The sequence below is a fragment of the Tinamus guttatus genome, unplaced genomic scaffold (genome assembly GCF_059628265.1).
Source record: "Tinamus guttatus ecotype Peru unplaced genomic scaffold, ASM5962826v1 Tinamus_guttatus_pri_ptg001241l, whole genome shotgun sequence".
NCBI classification, from domain to species: Eukaryota; Metazoa; Chordata; class Aves; order Tinamiformes; family Tinamidae; genus Tinamus; species Tinamus guttatus.
In genome coordinates, this window is record NW_028289775.1 from 1 (window position 1) to 23263 (window position 23263).

Sequence of the window (23263 nt, forward strand, 5' to 3'; positions counted from 1 at the left end):
ACCCGGCCGCGCCGATTGGCCGCGCGGGCGCGAGGCCCCGCCCCGGCAGGCGAAGGGGCGTGTCCCGCGGCGGGCGGGCAGACGCGGCCCCTTCTCGGGCGGCCGCGGCGGCTGGCGGAGAGCGTGCGGGGAGGGATGCCGGCTCCTGATTGGCTGCGCGCCGCCTCGCAGACCCCGCTGATTGGCCCCTGAGGAGCTGGGTATGTAAATGAGGGTCCCCGGGGGTCCCGGGGCGCTCGCGCCGCTCCGGGGGCGCCGGCGCGGCGGAGGCTCCGGCCCGGCGGAGGCTCCGGCCCGGCCCGGCCCGGCCCGGCCCGGCCATGGGCGCCCGGGCGCGGTGACTCACCGGGGAAGGGGCGGAGGTTCCGCGCTGAGCGCCGTGACTCACCCGCCCCCGCGGCTGCCTCTTGCCCGCGGGACCGGGGGCTTCCCCGCGCGATGGTCCCGGTGCGGCGGGGACCGCTCTGCAAGCGGGGAGAGCCCGCGGGTTGCAGGGAACCGGGGGGGATCCCCGCCGTGCAAACCGGGGGGATCCCCACCGTGCAAACCGCCGGCGGGATTGCCCTGGCTGCGGGTATCCGGGATCGGTCTCCGGTTGACTGGAGCGGGCTGGGTTCCCGGTTCCCGCTCCTCGCGGTTGCCGTAGGGCTCCCGGTTTGCAAGGAGGGGGATTCCCAGCTCCCGGTGGAGAGGTTGGCGCGGGGGTTGGTCCCGGGTTGCTGTGAGGTCTGCAAGGGAGGTTTGCACGGCGGGGGCACCCCAGTTTGCTGGAGCCCTCCCTGGTTTGCAGGGTGCAACTTGTCCCTGTGGACACCCTCCCCCTTGCCCCGGCGGGGGCAGCAGCACCCAGGGGTGCAGGGGACATGGGTGTCCCCGGGAGGATGCTCAAGGGGCCCAGGTGTCCGGGCCGGCCACGCTCACTCCGGGCCCTCTTTGTCCCCCCCAGCCCCATGCTGGCCAAAGGCGTGAAGCGGAAACGGGCTGAGATGGAGGCCAGGGAGGCCCCGGCGGAGGCCGTTTCGGGCGGGGGGGGGCCCGGCGCCCCCTCCGCCTCCCTCTTCAACATCTCGGTGCTGAAGCTGCACCGGAGCCTGCGGCACGTGGAGCCCAACCTGCGCTACCTGGTGCTCGTGGCCAACACCCTGCGGCGCCTGCAGGGCCCCGCGCCCGCCGAGGACCCCCCGACGTGTCCCCCGTCCCACGGCCCCCCCGGCGGCGCGGGCCACCCGCTGCTGCTCTCTGCCTGGGATGTGTCCCCGGACGCCCCGACGGTGCTGGCGCCCGCAGGGACGGCCCCGGATGCGGCGGCGGAGCCGGGGGGGCGAGCGGATGCCCTGTGGCCACCACCGCCACCCCCTCCCGGCTGTTTGTCCCCCCTGGACCTGCTGGGGGGTCCCTCCTTGCTGGACGACAGCCTGGATGGCATCTTTGAGGACATTGACACCTCCATGTACGACTGCGACCTCTGGGCCCCCGGCAGCCTCGCCAGCTTCAAAGCCTTTTCCAGCACCGAGGAGGAGGAAGAGGCTGAAGGCAGCGGCCGCCTGGACATGGACGACCTGGACTACCTGATGGACGTGCTGGTGGGCACCCACGGGCTCTGAGTCACCCCAGGAGCGGGTGCCGGAGCCGGCACCGTTTCCTGCCTCCCCCTGCCCGGCGGGCCGGGAGCCCCCCGGCCGCAGCCCCGGGATGCTGCCGAGGGGCTGGGGGGCTCCGTGCGGCGCTGGGATGCTCCATGCGTTCCCAGGCAGCTCCATGCGTTCCCAGGCAGCTCCATGCAGTGCCGGGATGCTCCGTGCAGTGCCGGGATGCTGCAGCCAGTACTGGACTCCATGCATTCCCAGGCAGCTCCATGCATTCCTGGGCCGCTCCGTGCATTCCCAGGTGGCTCTGCGGGCCGCCAGGCTCCGCGGAGACAGGCGGCTGCGGGAGCTGTTGGCAGCATCGCGGCTGGAAGCGGGACGGTTAAAGCGAGCGAGTTTGCGGGTTTGGGATCTGCAGCTGCCCCGGAGACCCTGCGGGGATGACGGCTGGAGCCGGCATCCCCGGCATTCCGGGCGCGTGGCCGTGAACTGTGCTTGGAAATGTGGCTAATACAGACCCAAACTGCTGCATCTCTGTGTCCCGTCTGGCTCCACACGGCTCCAAGCGCGGCATGGGATGAGATGGGATGGGTTGGGATGGGATGGGCTGGGCTGGCGGGAAGCGCGGCCGCGGTCCCCGCGCTGGCGCCGGGGAGGAAGTGACACAGCCCCAAGGAATGGTGGCACCGGCTGCCGGGGAGGAGCCGCTGCTGCCGGCACCGGATCATGGGGACAGCGGGGCAGCACCCCTGGGGACCCCCCAGGTTTGGGGACAGCTGCTGATGCGGCTGCAATTGGATGAGCGCTGAGCGGCGGCTCCCGCGCGTGGCTGAGCCCCGATGCCAGCTCATCACACGTGTGCGCGCTGCTCCCGCGGGCGCTCGGCCCCCAGCTCCAAATTCCCCGCGCCGCCCCCGCGGTGCCCGGGCATCAATTGCCCCTTTCTCCGGCGCTCGCGGGCTCTTCCCGGCCCCCGGCTGCGGGAACGGCCGACCAAGCACATTTCCCAGCGGGTGCGGAGGGCTCCGGCATCCCGGGCGCAGCCCCCGCGGCTGCGATGGGCCTGGATTCCCGTGCACCGGCGCCAGGGCTGCTCCGGAGCCCGCTTCTCCATGCACCGCTCCAGGGCTCCTTGTCCCTGAGCTCCCAGCTGCCACCTCCCTCCTGGGCCGTTCCCAGGGAAATCCTGGGGTTCTTTTTCCCTGCAATGTTTTATTTTGCTAAGGAAAAAAATAGAGCAAAAGGAGCAAAAATTGGAGCTTGGGATGAAGCTCTTCTGTATGCCGGAGTGGTGCAATGGGGACAAATGGGAAGATTTCCAGGAAAATCAGGTCTTTTCGTGCTTGTTGCATCCCGAGCTGGGGAACCATGTGGAGGGGAGGGGATGGGGCTGCCCTGGCACCGAGTCCCTAAAATACTCGGCATTCCCGGCCCCGGGGGAGCGGGACAAGGTGCTCCTTGTGCTGCCGGCGCGTGGGAGCCGCAGGGGACAGCGGTGGCAGCCGTGTCCCCCCCGGAGAATGCCAGCTATGGAGCCGCTGACCTTTCCGGCATCGGCGTGGGAAGGAAATGCCACCCTGGCCAAGGCGCTGGCAAGGGGGGGTCCCCGGCTTGCAGGGGAGGGTCAAGCACAGGGGCCCGGATGCCTGGGCCCCCCCTCCCATGCTGGGAGATGAGGGGGGAGCCTCTGCTCCGGGTAAAGCCCTTTCCAGTGGCGCGCCGGAGCGGATCCCATTCCCGCTCCTGCTGCCGGCAGGAAGGAGCTCGGGGGTCGTTCTGGCCCTGGACGGATCCTGACGGGGGGGATTGGAGCATCGTGTCCCCCCCCCGCTATCCCTAGGGACAGTGACCGGCAGAGCCATGGACTGAGGGCAGGAGCCCTGCGCCCCGTGAGTGCCAGCGGTCGGGGGGACAGGGTCTGCAGTGGGGACGGTGACGAGAGACCAGGGTCTGCAATGGGGACGGTGACTGGGGACAGGGTCTGTAATGGGGCGGGTGACGGGGGGACAGGGTCTGCAATGGGGACGGTGACGAGAGACCAGGGTCTGCAATGGGGACGGTGACTGGGGACAGGGTCTGCAATGGGGAGGGTGACGGGGGGACAGGGTCTGCAATGGGGACAGTGACGGGGGACAAGGGTCTGCAGTGGGGAGGGTGACGGGGGGACAGGGTCTGCAATGGGGACAGTGACGGGGGACAAGGGTCTGCAATGGGGAGGGGGACAGGGGCCTGCAATGGGGAGGGTGACGGGGGGACAGGGTCTGCAATGGGGACGGTGACTGGGGGACAGGGGTCTGCAATGGGGACAGCGATGAGAGACCAGGATCTGCAATGGGGAGGGGGACGGGGTCTGCAATGGGGAAGGTGATGGGGGGACAGGGATCTGTAATGGGGAGGGGGACAGGGGAGAGGGTCTGCAATGGGGAGGGTGATGGGGGGACAGGGGTCTGCAATGGGGAGGGGGACAGGGGTCCAGGGATGCCACTGAGCCCGTCCTCAAGTCCCTGTCCCTGCAGTGGCCGCAGCTGAAGGTGCCACCGCGGAGTCTGAGCGCAGCAGAAGGAGCCGGGAGCCGGGAGCGGGATGGAGCCCGTCGGGAGCCAGGTGAGGCTGGGGGGAATGGGGACAGCGGCACCGCGTGGGGACAGCGGCACCGCGTGGGGACATCACGGGGACCCCGCAGGAGCCGGCGGCGCCCGCGGCGCAGCTGGTGGAGGTGGTGCTGGAGACGGCGCCCGAGGCCGGGGTGACGGGCATCAGCCTGGCCGGCGGTGGCAAGGAGGGCATCTACGTGCGCGACGTGCAGCGCGACTCCAGCGCCGCCAAGGGCCTGCGGCTCCGGCAAGGTGCGAGCGCAGCGGGACCTCGGGGACACGGGGCTCGGCGGGCGCCGCGGGGCCCCGAGCTCCTTGCAGAGCCCCCAAAGTCCCTGCAAGCTCCATGGGGTCCCAAAGTCCCTGCAAGCTCCATGGGGACACAAAGTCCTTGGGAGCTCCGTGGAGTCCCAAAATCTTGGTGAGCTCCATGGGGTCCCAAAGTTCTTGCAGGTTCCACAAGATCCCCAAATCTCTGCAAGCTCCATGAAGCCCCCAGATCTTTGTAAGCTCCACAGGGTCCCAAAGTCTTGGCAGAGCCCCCAAAGTCCTTGCAAGCTCCATGGGCTCCCAAAGTCTTTGCAAGCTCTGTGGGAACCCAAAGTCCTTGCAAGCTCCTCAGGGACCCGGAGTTTCTGCAGGTTCCACAGTGTCCCCCAACCTTTGCAAGCCCCACAGAGCCCCCAAATCTTTACAAGCTCCAAGGGGCCCCAAAGTCTTTGCCCTTGGGGCTCCGCTGAGTGCCCGTCCCCGCAGGCGACCGGCTGCTCAGCGCGCGCGTCTTCTTCGACAACGTGCGCGCCGAGGACGCGGTGCGGCTGCTGCAGAGCGCGCAGCCCTGCAAGGTCTCCCTGTGCCTCAAGCGCACCGTGGCCAGCAGCGAGGCCGCCGTGCAGCCCGGGGCCAAGGGGCCCAGGGCCAAGGTGGCCCGGCTGGTAGGTGCTGCGGGGACGGTGGAGCCCGCGCGTCTTCCCATCTGGCTGCAAAGCTGCGTCCGGAGCCGTTCCCGGTTGCATGCGGGGAGAGGCTCCATGCAGGGAGGTTGCATGCAGGGAGGTTGCGTGCAGGGAGGTTGCGTGCAAGGAGGAGGCTGAATGCAGGGAGGACTTTGCATGCAAGGTGGAGGCTGCGTGCGGGGTGGAGCTTGTGTGCAAGGCGGAGGCTGCACGCAGGGAGGAGATCGCACGGGGGCAGGAATCTGCAAGCAGGGGGGAGGCTGCAAGCAGCGAGGAGGTTGCATGCAAGGTGGAGGCTGCACGCAGGGGGGAGGCTGCACGTGAGCAGGAGGCTGCACGCAGGGAGGCTCCACACGCGGTGGAGGCCGCGTGCAGCACAGAGGCCGCCCCGTTCCCCGCAGAGCATCAAGAGCCTGACGCCCCTGAGGAAGAAGAAGAAGAAGGTGCCGAGAGCGGCGGCGGCGGCGGCGCCCGCGGGGCCCGTGGACGTGGAGTTCTCCCTGCCCGGGCTCTCGCGGCTCGTGCGGGGCCGGAGGGCGCCGGGAGCACGAGCGGCCTCCCCGGCGCCGCAGCCTCCGCCGGCGGAGCCCAGGCGCGCGCGGCCGCCCCCGGCGCGGCTCACGGTGCGCGAAGCGGCGGCGCTGGAGCCGCCGGGGCCCAAAGCGCCGCCGGAGGCGGGAGAGCCCCGGTTCCGGGCGCCCCGCGTGGAGCTGGACGTGGCGGCCCCCAAGGTGCACGTGGGGCTGAGCCTGCCCGGCACGACGGCCCCGGCGGCGCCGGCAGCGCCGGAGCCTCCGCCGCGAGCTCCCGCGTTGGAGATCGCGGTGCCGGCGCCCGCGCTGGAGCTGCAGCTCCCGGCGCCGCGGCGCCCGGCGGAGCCCCGCGATGCCGCCAAGGGGCCCCAAGTCCCACTGGCCAAAGCGGGGGACAAAGCGGGGCTGCCCAAGCTGCCCGCCGTGAAGGTGCCGGCCATCGAGATCGCGGTGCCGCGCGCTGCCGTGGAGCTGCTGCCCGCGGCGCCGGAGCCGCCCGGAAAAGCCGCCCTTCCCAAAGCGGACCTCGGCGTGCCCAAGGCGGAGGCGGCGCCGGCGCATTTGGCGCTCCCGGCCGTGCCGGCGCTGGACATCGCGGTGCCGCCGGTGGCCGTGGCGCTGGAGCTGCCGGTGGCCCGGGAAGCGGCGGCCGAAGGTCCCGGCGCGGCGCAGGCGCCGGAGCCGGCGGCGCTGGAGAGGAGCTTGCGGAAGCTCAGCCTGGAGCCGGAGCCGGAAGGCTCCGCCGGGAAGGCCAAAGCGCCCAGGTTCACCCTGCCGCGGCTGGTGCCCAAAGGGAAGCTGCGGATGCCGCCGGCAGCGGCCGGGATGAAGCTGCCGCAGGTGGAGCTGCCGGGAATGGGAGCGGGCGGCCGGGCCGCGCCGGATGCTGGGGACGCCGGGGCCCCGCGGGCGCTGCCGGCGCTGGAGCTGGACGTGGGGCTGCCGCGGAGCGCCGGGAACGCCGAGCGCCGGGAACGCAGCGGCTCGGGCGGGAGCCCCCGGCTGCGGGTGCCGCGGCTGCGCGTGGCGCTGCCCGCGCTGCGGCGCTCCGACCCGGAGCTGCTGCCGGCCGCGTCCGGAGGCGCCTCCCGCGCGTCCTGGCTGGGGCTGCCCAAGGGGAGGGAGCCGGAGCGGCCCCTGGGATGGAGCGGGATGCGGCTGCCGCGGTTCGGAGGCTCCAGCCCCGACGTCCGCGGTGCCAGCGGCCTCCCTGCGGAGCCAGCGGAGCATCCAGAGGGCAAATTCCATCTGAAGGTGCCGCTGCTGGGGCTGGGAAAAGCGGGAGCTGCCAGAGCCGGAGACAGAGGCAGCACCGGGGCAGGCGCGTTCCCCTGCGGCCTGTCCCACGTCTCCATCCCAGACGTCGGCTTCTCTGCTAACGGGGAATGGGAAGCGGGAAGTCCTGGGATGCAGGTGCCCAAATCCCGTCAGCCAGCGGAGCTGGAAGGGAAGCGGCCGGCGCTGAAGGTGCCGGAGCTGGAGCTGGCAGCGCCTGGGGAGGGCTCTGGAATTCCGGAGGCCGCCGGGAAGCGGAGCCGCGTGAAGCTGCCGCGTTTCGGCATCATCCGGGCCCGCGGCATCCCGGAGGGCGGCGACGAGGCGAGGATGAGGATGGGCGGCGTGAGGAAGGCCGTGCTGGAGCTGGTGCGTCCCAAGGGCTTCGGAGCCGCGGAGCCGCTCCGGGATGATGCCGCCGGGAAGGAGCACCGCGAGCACCGGTGGCACCTGCCCCGGCTGGAGCTGGCGGCTCCCGCTCGCCCCGTGGTGGCCGGTGTCTCCGGCACGGCCGCCTGACGCGGGCGCTGAGGCCGCCGGCGCTCGCTGCACGTGTGGCCGGAGCAGAGCGGCGCTCCCGGCCGCACGGCATTCCCGGAACGCGGGGCCGCTCCGTGCCCGCGGCGCCGCTGCTTTAACCCCTCTCCCGAGGTTAACTCCCCGCATCCCGCTCTCCCATTCGCTTTTCCCGCTTGTTTTCCAAACACCGGGAGCCGGCAACTAACAGGTTGTGGTGCCTTTGCTCCTGGTGCACCAGGTTGGGATGTGGATCCCTGGTGCCACCGCTCCTTGCGTGATTTTGGAGGAGAATCCCAGGCCAGCACGGGGTTTCCTTCACACTGGAATTTCGGGCTCCCTAACTCCCTTGCCCCAGGAAGATGTTCCAAGCCAGTTGCTCCCCTCTTCCCTTTCCCATCTAAATGCAATTAATCCAGGTGTCTCTTGCCTGGGCCTTGTCCATGTTCTTGCCCCTTGTCCCCTGTTCTCTGTCCCTTCGGAATAAACATTAACCTGAGCACGGCCTTGGCCCCGGTGTCGTCTGTGGCTCAAGCGCAGGTGCATCCCGGGATGCCAGAGCATCCTGGGAACGGCCTGGAGATGGGAAAAGTGGCCGGGCCTGGGCCCACTCCTCTCCCGGCCGGTGCCTTTGGATCCGTCGCTCCGCAGTGCCCGGACGCCAGGGCCCTGGCGATGCCGGAACCGGGCCCTTGTTGGGTCACCGCTCGGTTCCGGGGTGGTGACGACGGTGCCGGCGGCACCGTGCGAGGACGCTCTTTGCCGGGAGCCGGAGCCGGCTCCGATTTTGGGAAGGGAGGGACCCGCTGGCGCCGGCCATGGTGACGCTGGAGTCGGGCACGGAGTGCTACGACGTGGTGGACACGCTGGGCAAAGGCACCTTCGGGGAGGTGGCCAAGAGCTGGCGGAGGAGCACGGGCGAGATGGTGGCCATCAAGATCCTGCAGGACGACGGGCACCGCAGCCGCGTGGTGCGCAACGAGCTGAAGCTGCTGCGGGCCATGGGCGCGCTGGACGCCGACGCGGCGCACATCGTGCGCTTCCTCGAGGCCTTCCACGACGGCGCCAAGTGCTACCTGGTCTTCGAGCTGCTCGAGCAGAACCTCTTCGACTTCCAGAAGGAGCACGACTTCTCGCCGCTGCCCGTGCGCCACATCCGCACCATCACGGCGCAGGTGCTCACGGCGCTGGCCAAGCTGCAGGAGCTCGCCATCATCCACGCCGACCTCAAGCCGGAGAACATCATGCTGGTGGACCACGCGCGCCACCCGTTCCGCGTGAAGCTCATCGACTTCGGCTCGGCCAGCATCCTGAGCGAGGTGCGCTCCATCCCGGAGCCCTACATCCAGTCGCGCTTCTACCGCGCGCCCGAGATCCTGCTGGGGCTGCCGTTCTGCGAGAAGGTGGACGTGTGGTCGCTGGGCTGCGTCATGGCCGAGCTGCACCTGGGCTGGCCGCTCTACCCGGGCGGCAGCGAGTACGACCAGGTGCGCTACATCTGCGAGACGCAGGGGCTGCCGCGCGGCGCGCTGCTGCAGGCGGCCCGCAAGGCGCCGCGCTTCTTCCGCCGCGCGCCCGACGCCGGCGCCTGGCGCCTCAAGACGCCGGCCGAGCACCTGGCCGAGAGCCGCGAGAAGCCCCTGGAGCGCCGCAAGTACGTGCTGCGCTCCCTGGAGCACATGGAGACGGTGAGCGGCGGCGGCGGCGGCAGCGACCGCGAGGCGCTGGCTGAGCGCGGCGACCTGCGCGCCATGGTGGAGCTCATCAAGCGCATGCTGGCGTGGGACGCGCGCGAGCGCATCGCGCCCGCCGCCGCGCTGCGCCACCCCTTCGTGTCGCTGCAGCAGCTGCGCGCCGCGCACCGGCCCACGCGCTACTACCAGCTGTGCCGGCAGGGCCTGCGGGCCGCCCGCGCCGGCGCCGCCGAGGACGCCGATGAGGAGGAGGAGGGCGCGGAGGCGGCGCGCTGCGGCGTGCAGAGGGCCATCGCGCAGCTCGACCACCTCAGCCTGGCCGAGGTGGCGCTGGGCGAGGAGCCGGCGCCGGCGCCCATCCCGGCGCACTACGGCGGCTGGCACCGGCCCCGGCGGCACCCGCGGCGCCCCAAGGCCGACGCCGTCCTGGGCAACCTCATCGTGCTGGGGCCGCGCTCGCCGCGGGGGGCGGCCGCCGGCGGCGCCGAGGAGCAGAGCCCGCCCGGGAGGCCCCCGCCGGCGCCATGCACCAAGGTACCGGCTGCTGCGGCCCTGGGTGCTCCGGGTCCCCGCGTGCTCCGGTTTCCTGGGTGCTCCAGGTCCCCACGTGCTCCGGTTTCCTGGGTGCTCCTGGTCCCTCGGGTGCTCCAGTTTCCTGGGTGCTCCGGGTCCCTCGGGTGCTCCAGGTCCCCACGTGCTCCAGTTTCCTGGGTGCTCCGGTTTCCTGGGTGCTCCGGGTCCCTCAGATGCTCCAGGTCCCCATGTGCTCCAGTTTCCTGGGTGCTCCTGGTCCCTCGGGTGCTCCGGGTCCCCACGTGCTCCGGTTTCCTGGGTGCTCCAGGTCCCTGGGTGCTCCGGGTCCCCACGTGCTCCGGTTTCCTGGGTGCTCCTGGTCCCTCGGGTGCTCCAGGTCCCCACGTGCTCCAGTTTCCTGGGTGCTCCTGGTCCCTCGGGTGCTCCAGGTCCCCATGTGCTCCTGGTCCCTCGGGTGCTCCGGGTCCCCACGTGCTCCGGTTTCCTGGGTGCTCCTGGTCCCTTGAATGCTCTGGGTCCCCATGTGCTCCAGTTTCCTGGGTGCTCCTGGTCCCTCGGGTGCTCCGGGTCCCCACGTGCTCCAGTTTCCTGGGTGCTCCGGGTCCCCACGTGCTCCGGTTTCCTGGGTGCTCCTGGTCCCTTGAATGCTCTGGGTCCCCATGTGCTCCAGTTTCCTGGGTGCTCCTGGTCCCTCGGGTGTTCCAGGTCCCCATGTGCTCCAGTTTCCTGGGTGCTCCTGGTCCCTCGGGTGCTCCAGGTCCCCACGTGCTCCAGTTTCCTGGGTGCTCCTGGTCCCTCGGGTGCTCCGGGTCCCCGCGTGCTCCGGTTTCCTGGGTGCTCCACGTCCCCCCTGTGCTCCGGCTCCCCGGCTGCTCCCCGTTAACGCTCCATCCCAAAGGCACTTTTGGCCCCTCGAGCACTCCTGGTCCCCGCTGCCCCGTGTCCCCCGGCTGCCGCGCGTCCCCAGGCGCTCCGCGTCACCGTCCCCTGCTCTTCTTGCCCGCAGAGAGCCCTGGCCGAGTGGCGCGTGCCCGAGGCGGGCGCCTGGGCGGGCTCGGAGCGCCCGGCCGGGCCGGCGCCGGGCCGGCACCCGCGCTACCTGCAGCACGTGGCCGGCCAGCGCTGAGGCGCCGCGCGGAGCCCCGCGCCCGCGAGGGAGCCCCCCTGCTCCTCCTCCTCTTCCTCGGCTGCGCAGCCCGGGCCGGAGCGGCCGCGCGGCGCCCGCGGGCAGAGCGGGGCCGCGCGGGGCCGCACGCGCCCGCGGCTCCGGGCACCGGCGTTTCGCGCTGCTCTGCCGCCCCAATAAACCGTTTGCCCCCGCGTGCCGTTGCCTCCTTGCCGGGCAGGAAGCGGGAGCGCGCGGCGCCGGGCGCTCTCCGTTGGGATGGGCTTGTGACGCACACGGATGCTGCAAGCTCGCAAAACCTTCCGTTTAATCCTCACCAAACGGTGACACGTGGCACTGTGTGGGAAAAGGGACCGGCACCGCGTTGCTGCCGTCGAGCTGCGGAGCTCAAACGGGCGGCGAGGCCACGTGCCGCTCTCAAATCCCTCCCTGCAGAATGTACGGGACAAACCAGCGCGCCGCTCGCTCCCAGCTTGCTTCCTACCGGAGGAAAAGCCGCTCGCGGAGCACCCGGCTCCCCGGGGCCTAGCGGGAGCCGCAGAGGCGCTGCCAGCGCTGCACGTCGGCCACGTCGGCGCTGTACGGGGAGCTCCAGTCGCGCTCGAACACGGCCTGCAGCTGCGCGCGCACCGCGGCCGGGCCGGCGCCGCCCGTCTCGTTGACCACGAGCGCCGAGCCCGCCGTGCGCGTGAAATAGTCCCCGGACCAGTTGGAGGTCCCTGCGGGGGGAAATGGGGTTGTTTCGGGGGACAAGGCACCGCGGTGGAGCCGCACGCCGCGTTCCGGGTGTTGCCCGCCGCGTTCCGGGTGTTGCCCGCCGGGTGTTGCTCACCGATATACGCCACCTCCTCGGTGACCATGTACTTGTTGTGGTTCACGCGGGCGTAGGGGATCTTGGCTTGCGCCGCGCTCGTCGGCACCATGAAAAGCCTCTGCGGGATGGAAAGGGACCGTCGGCAGCGGGAACAGCCCACCCCGACGTCACCGCGCCAGCGCGGTACCTACCACCTGCACGCTGTAGCGCGTCTCGTTGTCGGCCACGGCCGCCAGGGACTTGAGGAAGGGGAACATGTCGGCCTTGCTGTGGCGCCAGCAGCCCACGAGCAGCCGGACGCGCACGCGGCGCTCGTAGACGGCCTTGCGGAGATGGTCATCGATCAGCGGCCAGAACCTGCGCGGGGAGCGGCGGGGACGGGGACAGGGACAACACCAGGATCACGGTCAGGGCGAGGGGTTGGGATTAGTGTTAGGGCTTAGGGTTAGTGTTAGGGACAGCTTTAGGGTTAGGGTCATGTTCTCGGTCAGGGTTGACCAGCGTTAGGATTAGGGTTAGGATTAGGGACAGGCTCAGGATTGGGGTTATGGTTTAGGGTTAGGGTTTAGGATTAGGATTAGGGACAGGTTCAGCATTGGGGTTATGGTTTAGGGTTAGGGTTTAGGATTAGTCTTCGGGACAGGTTCAGGGTTAGGATTTAGGATTAGGGTCAGTAACGGGGTTAGGGTCACGTTCTCAGTCAGGTTTAGGGTTAGTGCCAGGGTCAAGCTCAGCATCAGGATGAGGGTGAGGGTCCAGCTTAGTTTTTGGGCCAGGATGAGCATTATGGCTCTCGGTTCCGGTGTGGGGACGCGGGTGAGCGCGGCGGTACCTGCGGGGGTGCGAGAACTCCATGGTGGGCAGGTAGCTCATGACGGCGACGTGCACGAAGTCGCGGGCCGCGTCGATGACGCCGAGCAGCGCGCGCAGGTCCGTGGTGCGCCCCGGGGCGCAGAGAGCCGGCGGGGCGCTCTGCGGGTCCCGGCAGAGCTTGGGCATCGCGCGCCGGCACGCCGGCTCCGCGGCCAAGCCCGCGCGCTGGGAGCGCACTCACCGAGAAGAAGACGCCGGCCGGCGTCCCGTTGAGCTGCAGCTCCAGCGGCGTCTCCATGTTGAAGGCGGTGGAGTAGTTGGCCGGCCATGGCACCGGCACGGTGGCACCGGGAACGCCCAGCGCCCAGTAGGCTTCGAAGACCTTGGCCAAGTCGCGGGCCAGGCAGCTGCAGTTGTAGACGGCCACGCCGAGCTCCTTGACCTGTGGGACGCGGCTCCGTCGCGGCGGCTGGAGCACCCGGCGCCAGTTTGGCCAATTTTGGGGCACCTCGGGGCTTACCTGCGTCAACGAGCGCCAGTCCATGTTGGCGCTGCCGATGTAGAGGTGGGCGCCGTCCACGAGCCACAGCTTGGTGTGCAGCACCCCGCCGGTGAGCCGCGGCATGTCGACCGCCCGCACCGCGGCCCCTGCGGCACCAGAGCGCGCCCGTGCCACCACGTTGGCGTTTCGGGGGCGTCCCCACGCGCCCGCAATGCCCGCGCCGGCACTCACCGCTCTGCTGCAGCGCCTGGAGGTCGTGCACGGGCGTCTTGGTGGACGGGGTGTTGACGGCGACGCGCACAGAGACACCCCGCGCCGGCAGCTCCAGCAGCTCCTGCAGGATCTGCTCGCCCTGGTTGCACGAAATAGGGAAGAGGAAGTGGTGAAAAACCCCAGGGACGGGCGCAAACGGGCCGGTCACTCGGGACTCGGCGCCAGCACGAGCCTTTGGCCTTGCTCACGGGTGTTTGCAAGCGAGAGCGCGTGGGAGGTTGTGCCGGCCGAGCAAGCTGGCATCATGCAAAGGGATGTGTCACAAGGCGAGCTGGCGTGACCAAGCCCTGTCCCGGGGCCGGCCGCGGCCGAGGGGACGCGCGCGGTGGCCGTACCGGGGCGGCGGAGGGCTCCTGCGTGTGCGTGTCCTCGTTGGTCAGCGTCCAGTAGAAGGCGGCGATGTCCAGGCTGCGCGCGGCGCCGCCGAGGAGGCTCCTCCACGTGTCGAAGGTGGAGGGGTTCGTGGGGCCGCTGCTGCCGTACGTCATGCCCTCGGGAATGCTCTCGACGAGCACGATCCTGGTGGGAACGCACGGGCGGCAGCGCAATGCAACGATCGCTGCATGCAACGGCAGCTCATTGCAACGATAGCTCGATGCAACGATAGCTCGATGCAACGGCAGCTTGATGCAACGGCAGCTTGATGCAACGGCAGCTCGATGCAACGATAGCTCGATGCAACGATAGCTCGATGCAACGGCAGCTCGTTGCAACGGCAGCTCGATGCAACGATAGCTCGATGCAACGATAGCTCGATGCAACGGCAGCTTGATGCAACGGCAGCTCGTTGCATCAATAGCTCCATGCAACGATAGTGCAATGCAGCGATAGCGCAATGCAACGGCAGCTCATTGCAATGATAGCTTCATGCAACGATAACTCGATGCAACGATAACTTGATGCAACGATAACTCGATGCAACAATAACTCGATGCACCGATAGCTGCATGCAATGGCAGCTCATTGCAACGATAGCTACATGCGACAATAGCGCAATGCAACGATATCTGCATGCAAAAGCAGCTCATTGCAACGATAGTTTGATGCAACACTAGCTCAATGCAAGGGTAGATCGTTGCAACAGTAGCTTGATGCAATGATAACTCGTTGCAGCAATAACTCGATGCAACCATAGCTCGATGCAATGATAGCTAAATGCAACAGTAGCCCGTTGCAGCGGCAGCGTGTTGCAAGCACTGCGCACCGCAGCAGCAGCGCCGGCACCGGCCTCGCTCACCGGCACGCGTCGCTGCAGGTGCCACCGGTGTCACCAGCACCGTGTCCCAGCACTGCCGAGCCTGGACGGGTGTTGAAGAGGTGGATGAAGAGCAGGCAGGAGAGGAGGGTGACGAGGGCGGCAGCCAGCACGGCGCAGCGGGAGCACTGGGCAGAGCGGGATTAAAAATCACCTTTTCCACCTTAAAACCCACCACCCACGGGCCAAAAGCGCCCCGGGAACACCCGTGAGGAGGAGGAGGAGGAGGAGGAGGATGGTCCGAGCCTGGCACGGTCGTCGCACTGCGATTTCCACGAGCCCCGGTGAGGATTTACCTTCTGCGCCAAGCGGCCGAGCTGCTGCGGTGCCGGCGGCTCCTCCGGCTTCTCCAGCTGCGGAAGGGACAGAGCAAGTCGGGAAGGAGGTCCTGGATCCCCCACTTTCCTGTCCGGGCAGGTTTTGCGCAATATTTGCAAATCCCGTCGGGATTGTACCTGCTCGTAGGCCACGTAGGGCTTCATCGCTGCCGGAGCAGAGCTCGGGAAGCGAGCGCCGGGATTGGGGATCTTCCCCTACGGAGCTGACGGCTGGTCCTGTGTCTGCGCGTCCGGCTGTGCGTGCGTCCGTGCGGCGCCCCGGGGTGTTGCACAGGCGCCTGACTCACGGGGCGGCTCTGGCAGCGCAAGGAAGGGAAGTTTCCCATCGGCATCCGAGCGGCGTTGGGGGCGGGAGGCCGGCGGCTCCGGCGCTCCGGGTCCTCGCGGCCCCGTGCCGGGTGCCTGTCCCCGTCCCCGTTCCCGTCCCCGTCCCCGTCTGTCTGCGGAGGCCCCGGGGGAGGAGGCTCCACGGCCGCTTCTCCTCCCAGAGGTGGAGCCGGGTTTCCGGAGCCGTGACAGAGGGAGCGATGGGGATGGAGGGACGCGGGGACGGAGGGATGCGGGGATGGGGACGGCAGCGCAGTGCGGGGTGGGGGGTCCTCACACAGCCCCCGGAGCCGGGGGGCAGCCGAAATCTAGTCCTTCCTCTGCACCACATCTAGGAGAGGGAGACGATGTTGAGGGTCAGGACTATGTTGAGGGTCAGGATTTTGTTTGGGATCCTGTTTAAGGTCAGGATTCGTTTAGGGACACGTTTAGGGTTGGAATTGTACTTAAGATCATGTATAGGGTCAGGATCGTGTTTAGGATCGTGTTTAGGGTCTGGGCTACGTTTAGGGCCACGCTTAGGGTCAGGCCCGTATTTTCAGGCCAGGCCCGTGTCCACGGCTGTGTTTAGGGCCAGACCTGTGCTTCGGGCTGCATTTTGAGCCACATTTTGGACACGTTTTGGGTCAGCACCACGTTTAGGACCATGTTTAGGACCAGGACCATGTTTAGGGGCAGGACCATATTCACGTCCCTATTCCAGTCCCGGGCCCTGTTTAGGACGCGGTTTCACCCCGCGACCCTATTTGGGGCCGTATCTGGGCCCGGCACCGCGCGCAGGAGCCGCTTCCCGCCGTGCCGCCATGTTGCGGGGCGCCGTTTCCGGCGCCGCCATTGCGGGCGCGCGCGGTCCGCCCGCACTCTATGGTTCTCCTCACCCTCCCTGGGAGGAGCAGAGGGGCTCGCGCGCGGAGGGCGGCGGGCTGCGAGGTCACTTCCGGCACTTGGTGGCCGCTCCTTCCGGTTGGGCCTGCACCGGCGGGCGGAGGCGGCGGGACGATGGAGGGCGGCGGAGACCGGGAGGTAACGTGGAGGGGAAAGGGGTAATAAGGGACGGGGGGGCTCGGGGCAGGAGGAGGGGGCGGTTTGGGGAGGGAAGGGGAGGGCCGGGGGCAGGAGTTTGGGTGGGGGGAAAGGCAGGGATCATCCGAAGCCCCATCCCGCCCCGGCCCCGTCCCGCTCCCAGGGCTGTTCCCGGTCCCGTCCCGCTCCCAGGGCTGTTCCCGGTCCCGTCCTGCTCCCAGGGCTGTTCCCGGCCCCGTCCCGCTCCCAGGGCTATTCCCAATCCCGTCCCGCTCCCAGGGCTGTTCCCGGTCCCGTCCGTTCCCAGGGCTATTCCCGCTCCCATCCCGTTCCCAGGGCTATTCCCGGTCCCGTCCCGGCCCCGTCCTGCTCCCAGGGCTGTTCCCGGCCCCGTCCCGCTCCCAGGGCTATTCCCGCTCCCGTCCCAGTCCCGTCCCGTTCCCAGGGCTATTCCCGCTCCCGTCCCGTTCCCAGGGCTATTCCCGGTCCCGTCCCGGCCCCGTCCCGCTCCCAGGGCTGTTCCCGGTCCCGTCCCGCTCCCAGGGCTGTTCCCAGGGCTATTCCTGCTCCCGTGCCGCTCCCAGGGCTGTTCCCGGCGCTGCCGTCACCGCCCTCATCGCCTCCCCGTTCCTTCCCCGCAGGCTCTCTGGGACACGTAGGCCCTGGCGGGGGCTCCGGCCGCTCCGCGATGGTGTCGGTGACGATGGGTGAGTCCGGGCGGGATGAGGTTTGATCCCTGGGAACGCGCTGGGAAATGCTGAGCGCTGGGAAGCGCCAGGAAAGTGGCTGCTGTCCCCCGCACATGCCGTTCCCGTGGTGGAATCCGCTCTCGTTCCTTCCTCCTCTCACTGAGCTGTTTTTTCCAGCCACATCGGAGTGGATTCAGTTTTTCAAGGAAGCCGGGATTCCTCCGGGCCCCGCCGTCAACTACGCCGTGATGTTCGTGGACAACAGGTGAGGCCGTGAAGGGAACGGGATTGACAACGGGATTGACAACGGGATGTTCTCGCCGGGGATTCCCCCCGGATGCGGGAATGCCCGGGCTCTCCCTGCCTGTTAAATCGCTCCGGAGGGATCCGGACCCTGTGCAGGTGGTGGCTGCTTCCTGGTGACAGCGGGACCTTGGCAGCCTTGTGACTTCCAGCCCTGGAATTCCGGGGCGTCTGGGCTATTACGGACCTCATGGTGAGGGAGGAGAGAGGGGTAACCCCAACATCCTGGTTTCTTTCAATCTGCTTAATTAGCTGTGTTAATTATGAATCCAGGCCAAGTTTCTCTTTCTTGTCCCTGTTTCCTTCTGTACCGGCCCCTGGCTTCCATCCCGGGCGGATCCCAGGATCCCCGTGCTTGCTCCGGCTGTGATTAATCCGAGCTCCTCCAATGCAGGGCATTAGGGGACACGCAGGGAAGTGTCCCCTGCTGCCACCTGCTCTGCCCTTTGTCCTCCGTAGGATCCAGAAGAACATGCTGCTGGATCTCAACAAGGAGATCATGAACGAGCTGGGAATCACGATAGTGGGGGACATCATCGCCATCCTCAAACACGCCAAAGTCGTCTACAGGCAGGTAGGGCGCTCCTCGGGCACTGCTGGCCCCGGAATTGTTTGTATTTATTAAAAAATTAAGTGAAAAACTGCTTTTTTGGTCGCCAGGCTGCTGGCGTCATCGTCTCTCCCTGTTTTCCGCAGGAGATGTGCAAGGCGGCCACGGAGTCGCTGTGTCCGAGCCCGCCGCGCGCTCAGCCCGAGCCGCGCCGCCACCCCGGCAGCGGTGAGCGCGGCGGGATCCGCTTCCCGCCTCCCCGCGCGGCTCCGCGTTCGCTCCGGCTCCCCCGCGACTCCCCGTCCTTGTCCTTCAGCTGCCACCCGCATGATTGCCAACAGCTTGAGCCGGGACTCGCCGCCCACTTCCGCCTGGCCGCAGGCCGGACGCCAGCGCTTCCAAGATCTCCATCACCGTGTCCAACAAACTCGCTGCAAAAAACGCAAGAGCAGGTACGGAGGGAAGCCTTTCCTGGCGGAAAAGGTGGGAAGCGGTTGCCACGCTGCAAGGTGCAGCTCTTTTCCCCTTCAATCTGAATTGAAATCGGGCGGGGAGTGTTTTAAAAGCCTGGATCTGCTGCGTTGTCCTGATCCAATTCCTGCTCGTAAGTAGCTGGAGGCCAGGGGGGAGGCCCGAGGCTGCCGGGCGCTGGCGGAAATGCCCTTTTCCCGGGTATTTCTTGGTATGATGAGGAGCAGCGCCCCAAAGTTGACAGCCTCGTGCTTCTCCTTGGCCTTCGAGGTTCGTGTGACGCCGCGGACGAGGGCCCCGCGGTGCCCGTGAAGCGGCGCCGGGTGACGGCGGAGATGGAGGGCAAATACATCATCCACATGCCCAAGGGCACCACTCCCAGGACGAAGAAAATCCTGGAGCAGCAGGCGGCCAAAGGTACCTGTTCCCCAGCGCCTCCGGATCCAGTTAGTCCGCGGAAACGGTCGATTTTCCCATGTGCCCTGCTCGTGCTTTTCCAATAAGGTCCCGGTGTTCCCCGTGGCCTCCTCCGGCTCCCTTCCCGTTTCCAAAGCGCCGTGGTTTTCCCCCGCGATCCGCAGGTCTGCAGAGGATGTCGGTGTTTGACCGCCTGGGCGCCGAGACGAGGGCCGACGCCACCGCGGCGGGCAAGGTGAGCGGAGAGCACCGCGGGGCTGCCCTGGCTCGGGGAGCCTCTTTCCGCATGGAAAAATCACCTCAAAGCTGGAAAAACACCTTGGAACGGTGCCAAGGTGCCCTGGGAAAGGGCTGCTGTGGGGTGGGGGAAGCTCGAGAGCTGTTGGTGGCTCCAGGGTGACCTGAGCAAATCGTTCCCGTGCTTGTGCTGTGATGCCTCGAATAGGGGGTACGAGAGATTGCTCCCTTTTCTGGGAGCAAAACGCTCAGCAGGGAGGTCTTGGGGTACACTTTTCTGCAGCGTGCGGAGTCACCCCTAAGTAAAAGCACAAGGAAACACCATTTTAAAAGCATTTGTGACCTGGGAGGATTGCAGAGGGGGATTTTTCCACTTCTGCTTCCTCAAAAGTCACCAAACCCAAGGACTTCGTTGGTGTCCTGCTCCAAGGCGACCTCCCTGCAGCGATGCCCACGTTCCCTGTGTTGCTTCCAGCCCACAGGGGTGTTCAGCCGGCTGGGCGACGCGCTGGACGGGGACGGGGCGGCCGACAGCGACGACGACGACGCCTGCTCCGTGCTGCAGTACGCCGGCGTCCTGAAGCCGCTCCCGAAGGGAAGCGCCGGGCTGGGAGCCGCCGTCAAAGCCAAAGCCACCAGCTCGGAGGCCGCCGCGCGCCGCCCGGGCCCCAGGGACGCCGCCGGCGAGGGACGCAAAGCGCAGCCCAGAACGGGCCTCGTGCAGAGGCTGGGCAAAGCCTCGGCGCCGCCGGAGGCCCAGGACAGCAGCGTGACCAGCACCCGGGGCAGAACGGAGCCCGAGTTCAAGGTCACTCTAAAGAGGAGCTGGGGCAGCGCCAAGGTAAGCAGCAGCAGCAGCAGCAGCAGCGAGAGCCCTGGCGCTCGCATGGACAGCGCGGGCCCCGTTAGCGTCTTCACGAGACTGGGAAGGAAGGCGGAATGACGGCGCGCGGCGCCGCTCCTCTCCGGCTGCTCCGTTTTCTCCCCGCTGGAGCCCTCGCGGACGCCCGTTCTTGCCCGTTTCCGAGCTCGGCGTGTCTCGCCCTGCTTCCGTGCCCATCCCGGCTCAGCCCTTGCCATTAAACACCACGGAAGGAGCGGGAAAACCGTCCCCCAAACCCTTCCTGCAAATTCGGCTGCTTCTGTGGGCCAGATGTGCTCGGCCAGATGTGCTTGGCCAGCAGTTTTGCCTCACTCGCTGGTCGCAAACCCCGCGGCCTTCGGTCTCATTCCCTCCCCAGTTCACTGAAAGCGCTTTTTTTTTCCCTATTTTTTTGTTGTTTTTCTCCTCTGCAGGTTCTTTCCTGTATCTAGGAAGTAGGACCTGGAGGACTCTCCGTAAAAGTGAGATTACGGAGTTGGGGCCTGCTGCTGGGACTCCTAATTTTTTTCTTTTTTCTTGTTTTTTGGTGATTTTTCTTGTTGTTTTGAGCAGCCTCTAAATCCCAGCTGCTTCTGAAGCAGCTTCTTGGACGCTGCTCCCTGTGTTCCCGTTTTTAGCGATCCCACCCGCTCGGAAACCTAAAATCGCCACCCTCGGACCTACAACTGTTACGGAGTTTTTGTTGCACAGAAACACGGCTGCAGCAGCGCTGATCCGCACCGTATCCGGGCACATGAATAACCCAGCTTCGTGGCTGGATTCAAGGAATGCCATGTGCTGGATGGAAGAGGAAAGGAGCATTTTTGAGTGCTCTTCTGGGAGCTTTTTCTCTAAATATTTAACATGAGTTTACTTGGGGTTTGGTTTTCCTCCTCCATCTCTCTTTGAGATGCTCAGGTACAAAAAAGGAGCCTTTTTGCAGCAGGCTCCTGCCCAGCGTGCAGTTTTGGGGCACTTTTTACCCGGTTTCTTTGAGGGAAAGAGGGAGCTGCGTTGCTGGCAGAGCCCCCGGCTGCAGCTTGGCCGTTTTAACCTCCTGTTTTACTGCAGGAAAAGGAAAAAACACTGGTTACATCCCTGGCTTTTCTTATTTTATCACTGTATTTATTAAGAAAGAGAAAAGGCAGGGCTTTTACGTTGCGTTGTGTAAAAGCCCCTGCTGCAGGTTGTTGATTTGCCTTGAGTTTTTCTTTGCTGTGGATTTGTGTCCCCCTTGGCTTTTTTTTTCGGTTTTAGAACCTGCTTTCCGCCCACCAGCGCCGTTGCTGAAGGCACCTAATGACGGGGGAAATTGTGACGGTTTGAGGGGGTAGAGGGCAAAAAAAATGAAGAAAAATGAGTTTTCCTTGTGCGTTCTGGGCTGTTTGTTCATGCACAGGATGGAGGGCGGGAGGGAAGGTTGGACATGTGCATTTGGGGCGGTTCTGCGGTTCCACGGATTTTATTCTTCTGATTTCTCAACTAAACTCTGTTTTTCTGTATTTCTTCTGTCTTTCTTCTGTATTTTGGGGCTTTTTGTTTGTTTGTTTTGTTTTCTTCAAGAAGGACATTGTGGTTTGCACACGCGCCCGCCCCCCTACGGAGGGGGGGCTGTTTTGGCAATAAACCCTTGAAACTGTCCCCGTTTGGGTCTTGTCCTTTCCCAGGCTGAGGCCGTCGCAGCTCAGTGCATGTCAGGATGCCCAGATCTGTTGTCACTGGGTTGCCAGCGGCCTTGCTGGGGCCACTAGCTGGGCTGCGTTAGGGCCCGGGGTGTTATTCAAATATATACAGCTGTATGGAAGCTTATGCAAATGTATGGAAATTCATGCAAATGAGGCGCGGCGGGAGTAGGCGGGGCTTCCAGCGCGCGCCCGCCCCCTCCCTCCCCGATCCGTGCGGACGTGGTCGAGTAAACGGCGCGCGGCGCATGCGCGCTGGGCCCCGCGCGCCCCGGGCACCGCGCACGCGCCCTGCCCGCTGCGCGCGGCGCAGGCGCGGTGGGCGCGGCCCGCGCGGCGCATGCGCGGCGCGGCCCCGCGGAGGCGAGCGGGGTCGTTTCCCCCCCCACCACCTTGTGGCCCCCCCCGCCCCGCACTCGCCTCCCGCCCGTCTCCGCTTCCTGCGTGCGTGGGCCCGGAGGGGGCGGGGCTTCCGGGCGCGCGCGGGCGCCGTCGGGCCTGATAAGGCGGAGCGGAGGGCCCCGCCGGCACCGGTATGAGCAACGGCAGCCGCCCGGGCCTGCGGCGTCCATGACAGGTGAGGAGCCGGTGCTGCCTCTCCCCCCGCCGCCGCCGCGCGGAATGGACCCGTCCGCCCCCCGCCGGGCGCCGCGGGACCGCACTACCGCGCCCCCCGGGACGAGGGGGGCGGAGCGTCCCCCCCCGCCCCGCGCAATGGACCCGTCCGTCCCCCGCGGGGCGTCGCGGGGACCGCACCACCCGCGCCTCCCGCGGGGGGGTGCGCGGGGCTCCCCCATGGCCGCGCCGCGGTGGGCGCGTCCGCCTCGAGCCGAGGGGAGGGGGATGCTGAGGGGAGCGAACCACTCCGGGCGGGGAGGGGGGGCTGCAGCGCGGGGCTGGAGTTGGGGAGAAAACGGGGGATTTTGGTTTCGGGGGAGGCTCTTCCGTGAAGGGAGCGGCACTGGGGAGAGTCTTGCAGCTTGGGGGGCAGTTCAGGGCCCTTTGCCGTGAAGGAGGCAGGACCTGGGGGGAGGCGGGCGCATCCGTGGACTCCATGGGGGCGGGTTTTGGGGTGGCTCTGCCCTTTTTGGGGGCGGCTTTGCCATTCTGGGGTCTGTTTGCCTCTTTGGGGGCGGCTTTGCCATTTTGGGGGGCCTTTCGCCTCAGAGGCGGCAGTTTGGGGGCGTCTTTGCCTCGAAGGAGGCTGGATTTGGCAGTGGGGAAGGCACGTCGTGGCCATGACCTCTCCTGAAAAAAAATCCCTAAAAACAGCCCCAAAACGGCCATGGCCAAAACACACCAGGGCTGCAGGGGTGTCCCCGTCCCCTCCCGCCGCGCCGGGAATTGCCCTCCGGAAATGGGCTTTTCCCGGGATTCGGGGCACAGGTTTGTGCTTTGGGGCTTCCTGAGCTGCGATGCTTTTCGCTACGACCTCAGAATATAACAAAACATCACGTTTTGCACCTTTTTTTTTTTTTTGCGTTTTTTTGGCTTGTTTTTACAATTGGTGTCGCTTTTCACGTGCAGTCGGAGCCCATATGGGCGGCCCCTTCTCTTTAGGTGCCCCATATCCCCGCCACGAAGCGCCGCATCTCCCCACGGGCGTCCCTGATGCTCAGGGAAACAAGCGGCCGCGCTGAATTTGTCCACGTAACCCTCGTTTTTCCAAGGAAATCTCCCCGGGGCCGCTCGTTTTTCCTTCTCGCACCGGCCCGTTTCGGTGTGCGCTTCCAGCGGGGCAAGAAGTGGAAATTTCGGCTCGAAGTTCTCCCTTGCGTGAGGGCTGCGCGCTTCCCGCGGGCTGCGTGCCCATGGGGTCTTCCCGTGGGGTCTGCAGCGCGGTAAATCATGGATAAAAAAGCCCGGGTTTGGGGAGCAGAGCGGCGTTTTGGG

The 23263-nt window shown here is 67.0% G+C and overlaps 4 protein-coding genes across 4 annotated transcripts; 3 read left to right on the top strand and 1 right to left on the bottom strand.

The window, feature by feature from the left end:
- Positions 1 to 946: 946 nt before the first annotated feature.
- LOC104572766 (SERTA domain-containing protein 1) lies at positions 947 to 1604 on the top strand (the record flags this gene model as incomplete). The annotated part of the gene is made up of 1 exon (XM_088538852.1): positions 947 to 1604. A coding segment is annotated over one exon (658 nt), but the record flags the coding sequence as incomplete, so codon positions are not given.
- A 6662-nt stretch (positions 1605 to 8266) lies between these two features.
- On the top strand, positions 8267 to 10814 carry LOC104572764 (homeodomain-interacting protein kinase 4). Its single transcript, XM_088538849.1, has 2 exons — positions 8267 to 9688; positions 10695 to 10814. Exons 1-2 carry the CDS (start codon positions 8279 to 8281, stop codon positions 10812 to 10814), a joined length of 1530 nt encoding a protein of 509 aa, XP_088394975.1. The 5' UTR covers positions 8267 to 8278.
- A 521-nt stretch (positions 10815 to 11335) lies between these two features.
- On the bottom strand, positions 11336 to 14961 carry LOC104572763 (5'-3' exonuclease PLD3). Its single transcript, XM_088538848.1, has 11 exons — positions 14927 to 14961; positions 14768 to 14824; positions 14454 to 14599; positions 13552 to 13735; positions 13175 to 13295; positions 12962 to 13089; positions 12683 to 12883; positions 12461 to 12600; positions 11820 to 11985; positions 11647 to 11746; positions 11336 to 11533 (listed from the first exon to the last, which is right to left on the bottom strand). Exons 1-11 carry the CDS (start codon positions 14951 to 14953, stop codon positions 11340 to 11342), a joined length of 1464 nt encoding a protein of 487 aa, XP_088394974.1. The 5' UTR covers positions 14954 to 14961; the 3' UTR covers positions 11336 to 11339.
- A 1852-nt stretch (positions 14962 to 16813) lies between these two features.
- On the top strand, positions 16814 to 19777 carry LOC104572762 (uncharacterized protein C19orf47). The gene is given in 9 exon segments (XM_088538847.1): positions 16814 to 16866; positions 17026 to 17113; positions 17611 to 17725; positions 17848 to 17929; positions 18018 to 18070; positions 18072 to 18153; positions 18443 to 18589; positions 18754 to 18824; positions 19302 to 19777. Coding segments are annotated over 9 exon segments (1125 nt in total). The 5' UTR covers positions 16814 to 16847; the 3' UTR covers positions 19770 to 19777.
- Positions 19778 to 23263: the final 3486 nt, after the last annotated feature.

Bases quoted from the DNA above. Each gene is read 5' to 3' on its own strand.
- LOC104572764 (XM_088538849.1), top strand. From the start codon at position 8,279: ATGGTGACGCTGGAGTCGGGCACGGAGTGCTACGACGTGGTGGACACG. The intron at 9,689-10,694 runs GTACCGGCTGCT...TCTTGCCCGCAG, and splicing joins CGCCGGCGCCATGCACCAAG to AGAGCCCTGGCCGAGTGGCG.
- LOC104572763 (XM_088538848.1), bottom strand. From the start codon at position 14,953: ATGAAGCCCTACGTGGCCTACGAGCAG. The intron at 12,884-12,961 runs GTAAGCCCCGAG...CGCGTCCCACAG, and splicing joins ACTGGCGCTCGTTGACGCAG to GTCAAGGAGCTCGGCGTGGC. The intron at 11,747-11,819 runs GTAGGTACCGCG...TCCATCCCGCAG, and splicing joins CGCGCTACAGCGTGCAGGTG to AGGCTTTTCATGGTGCCGAC.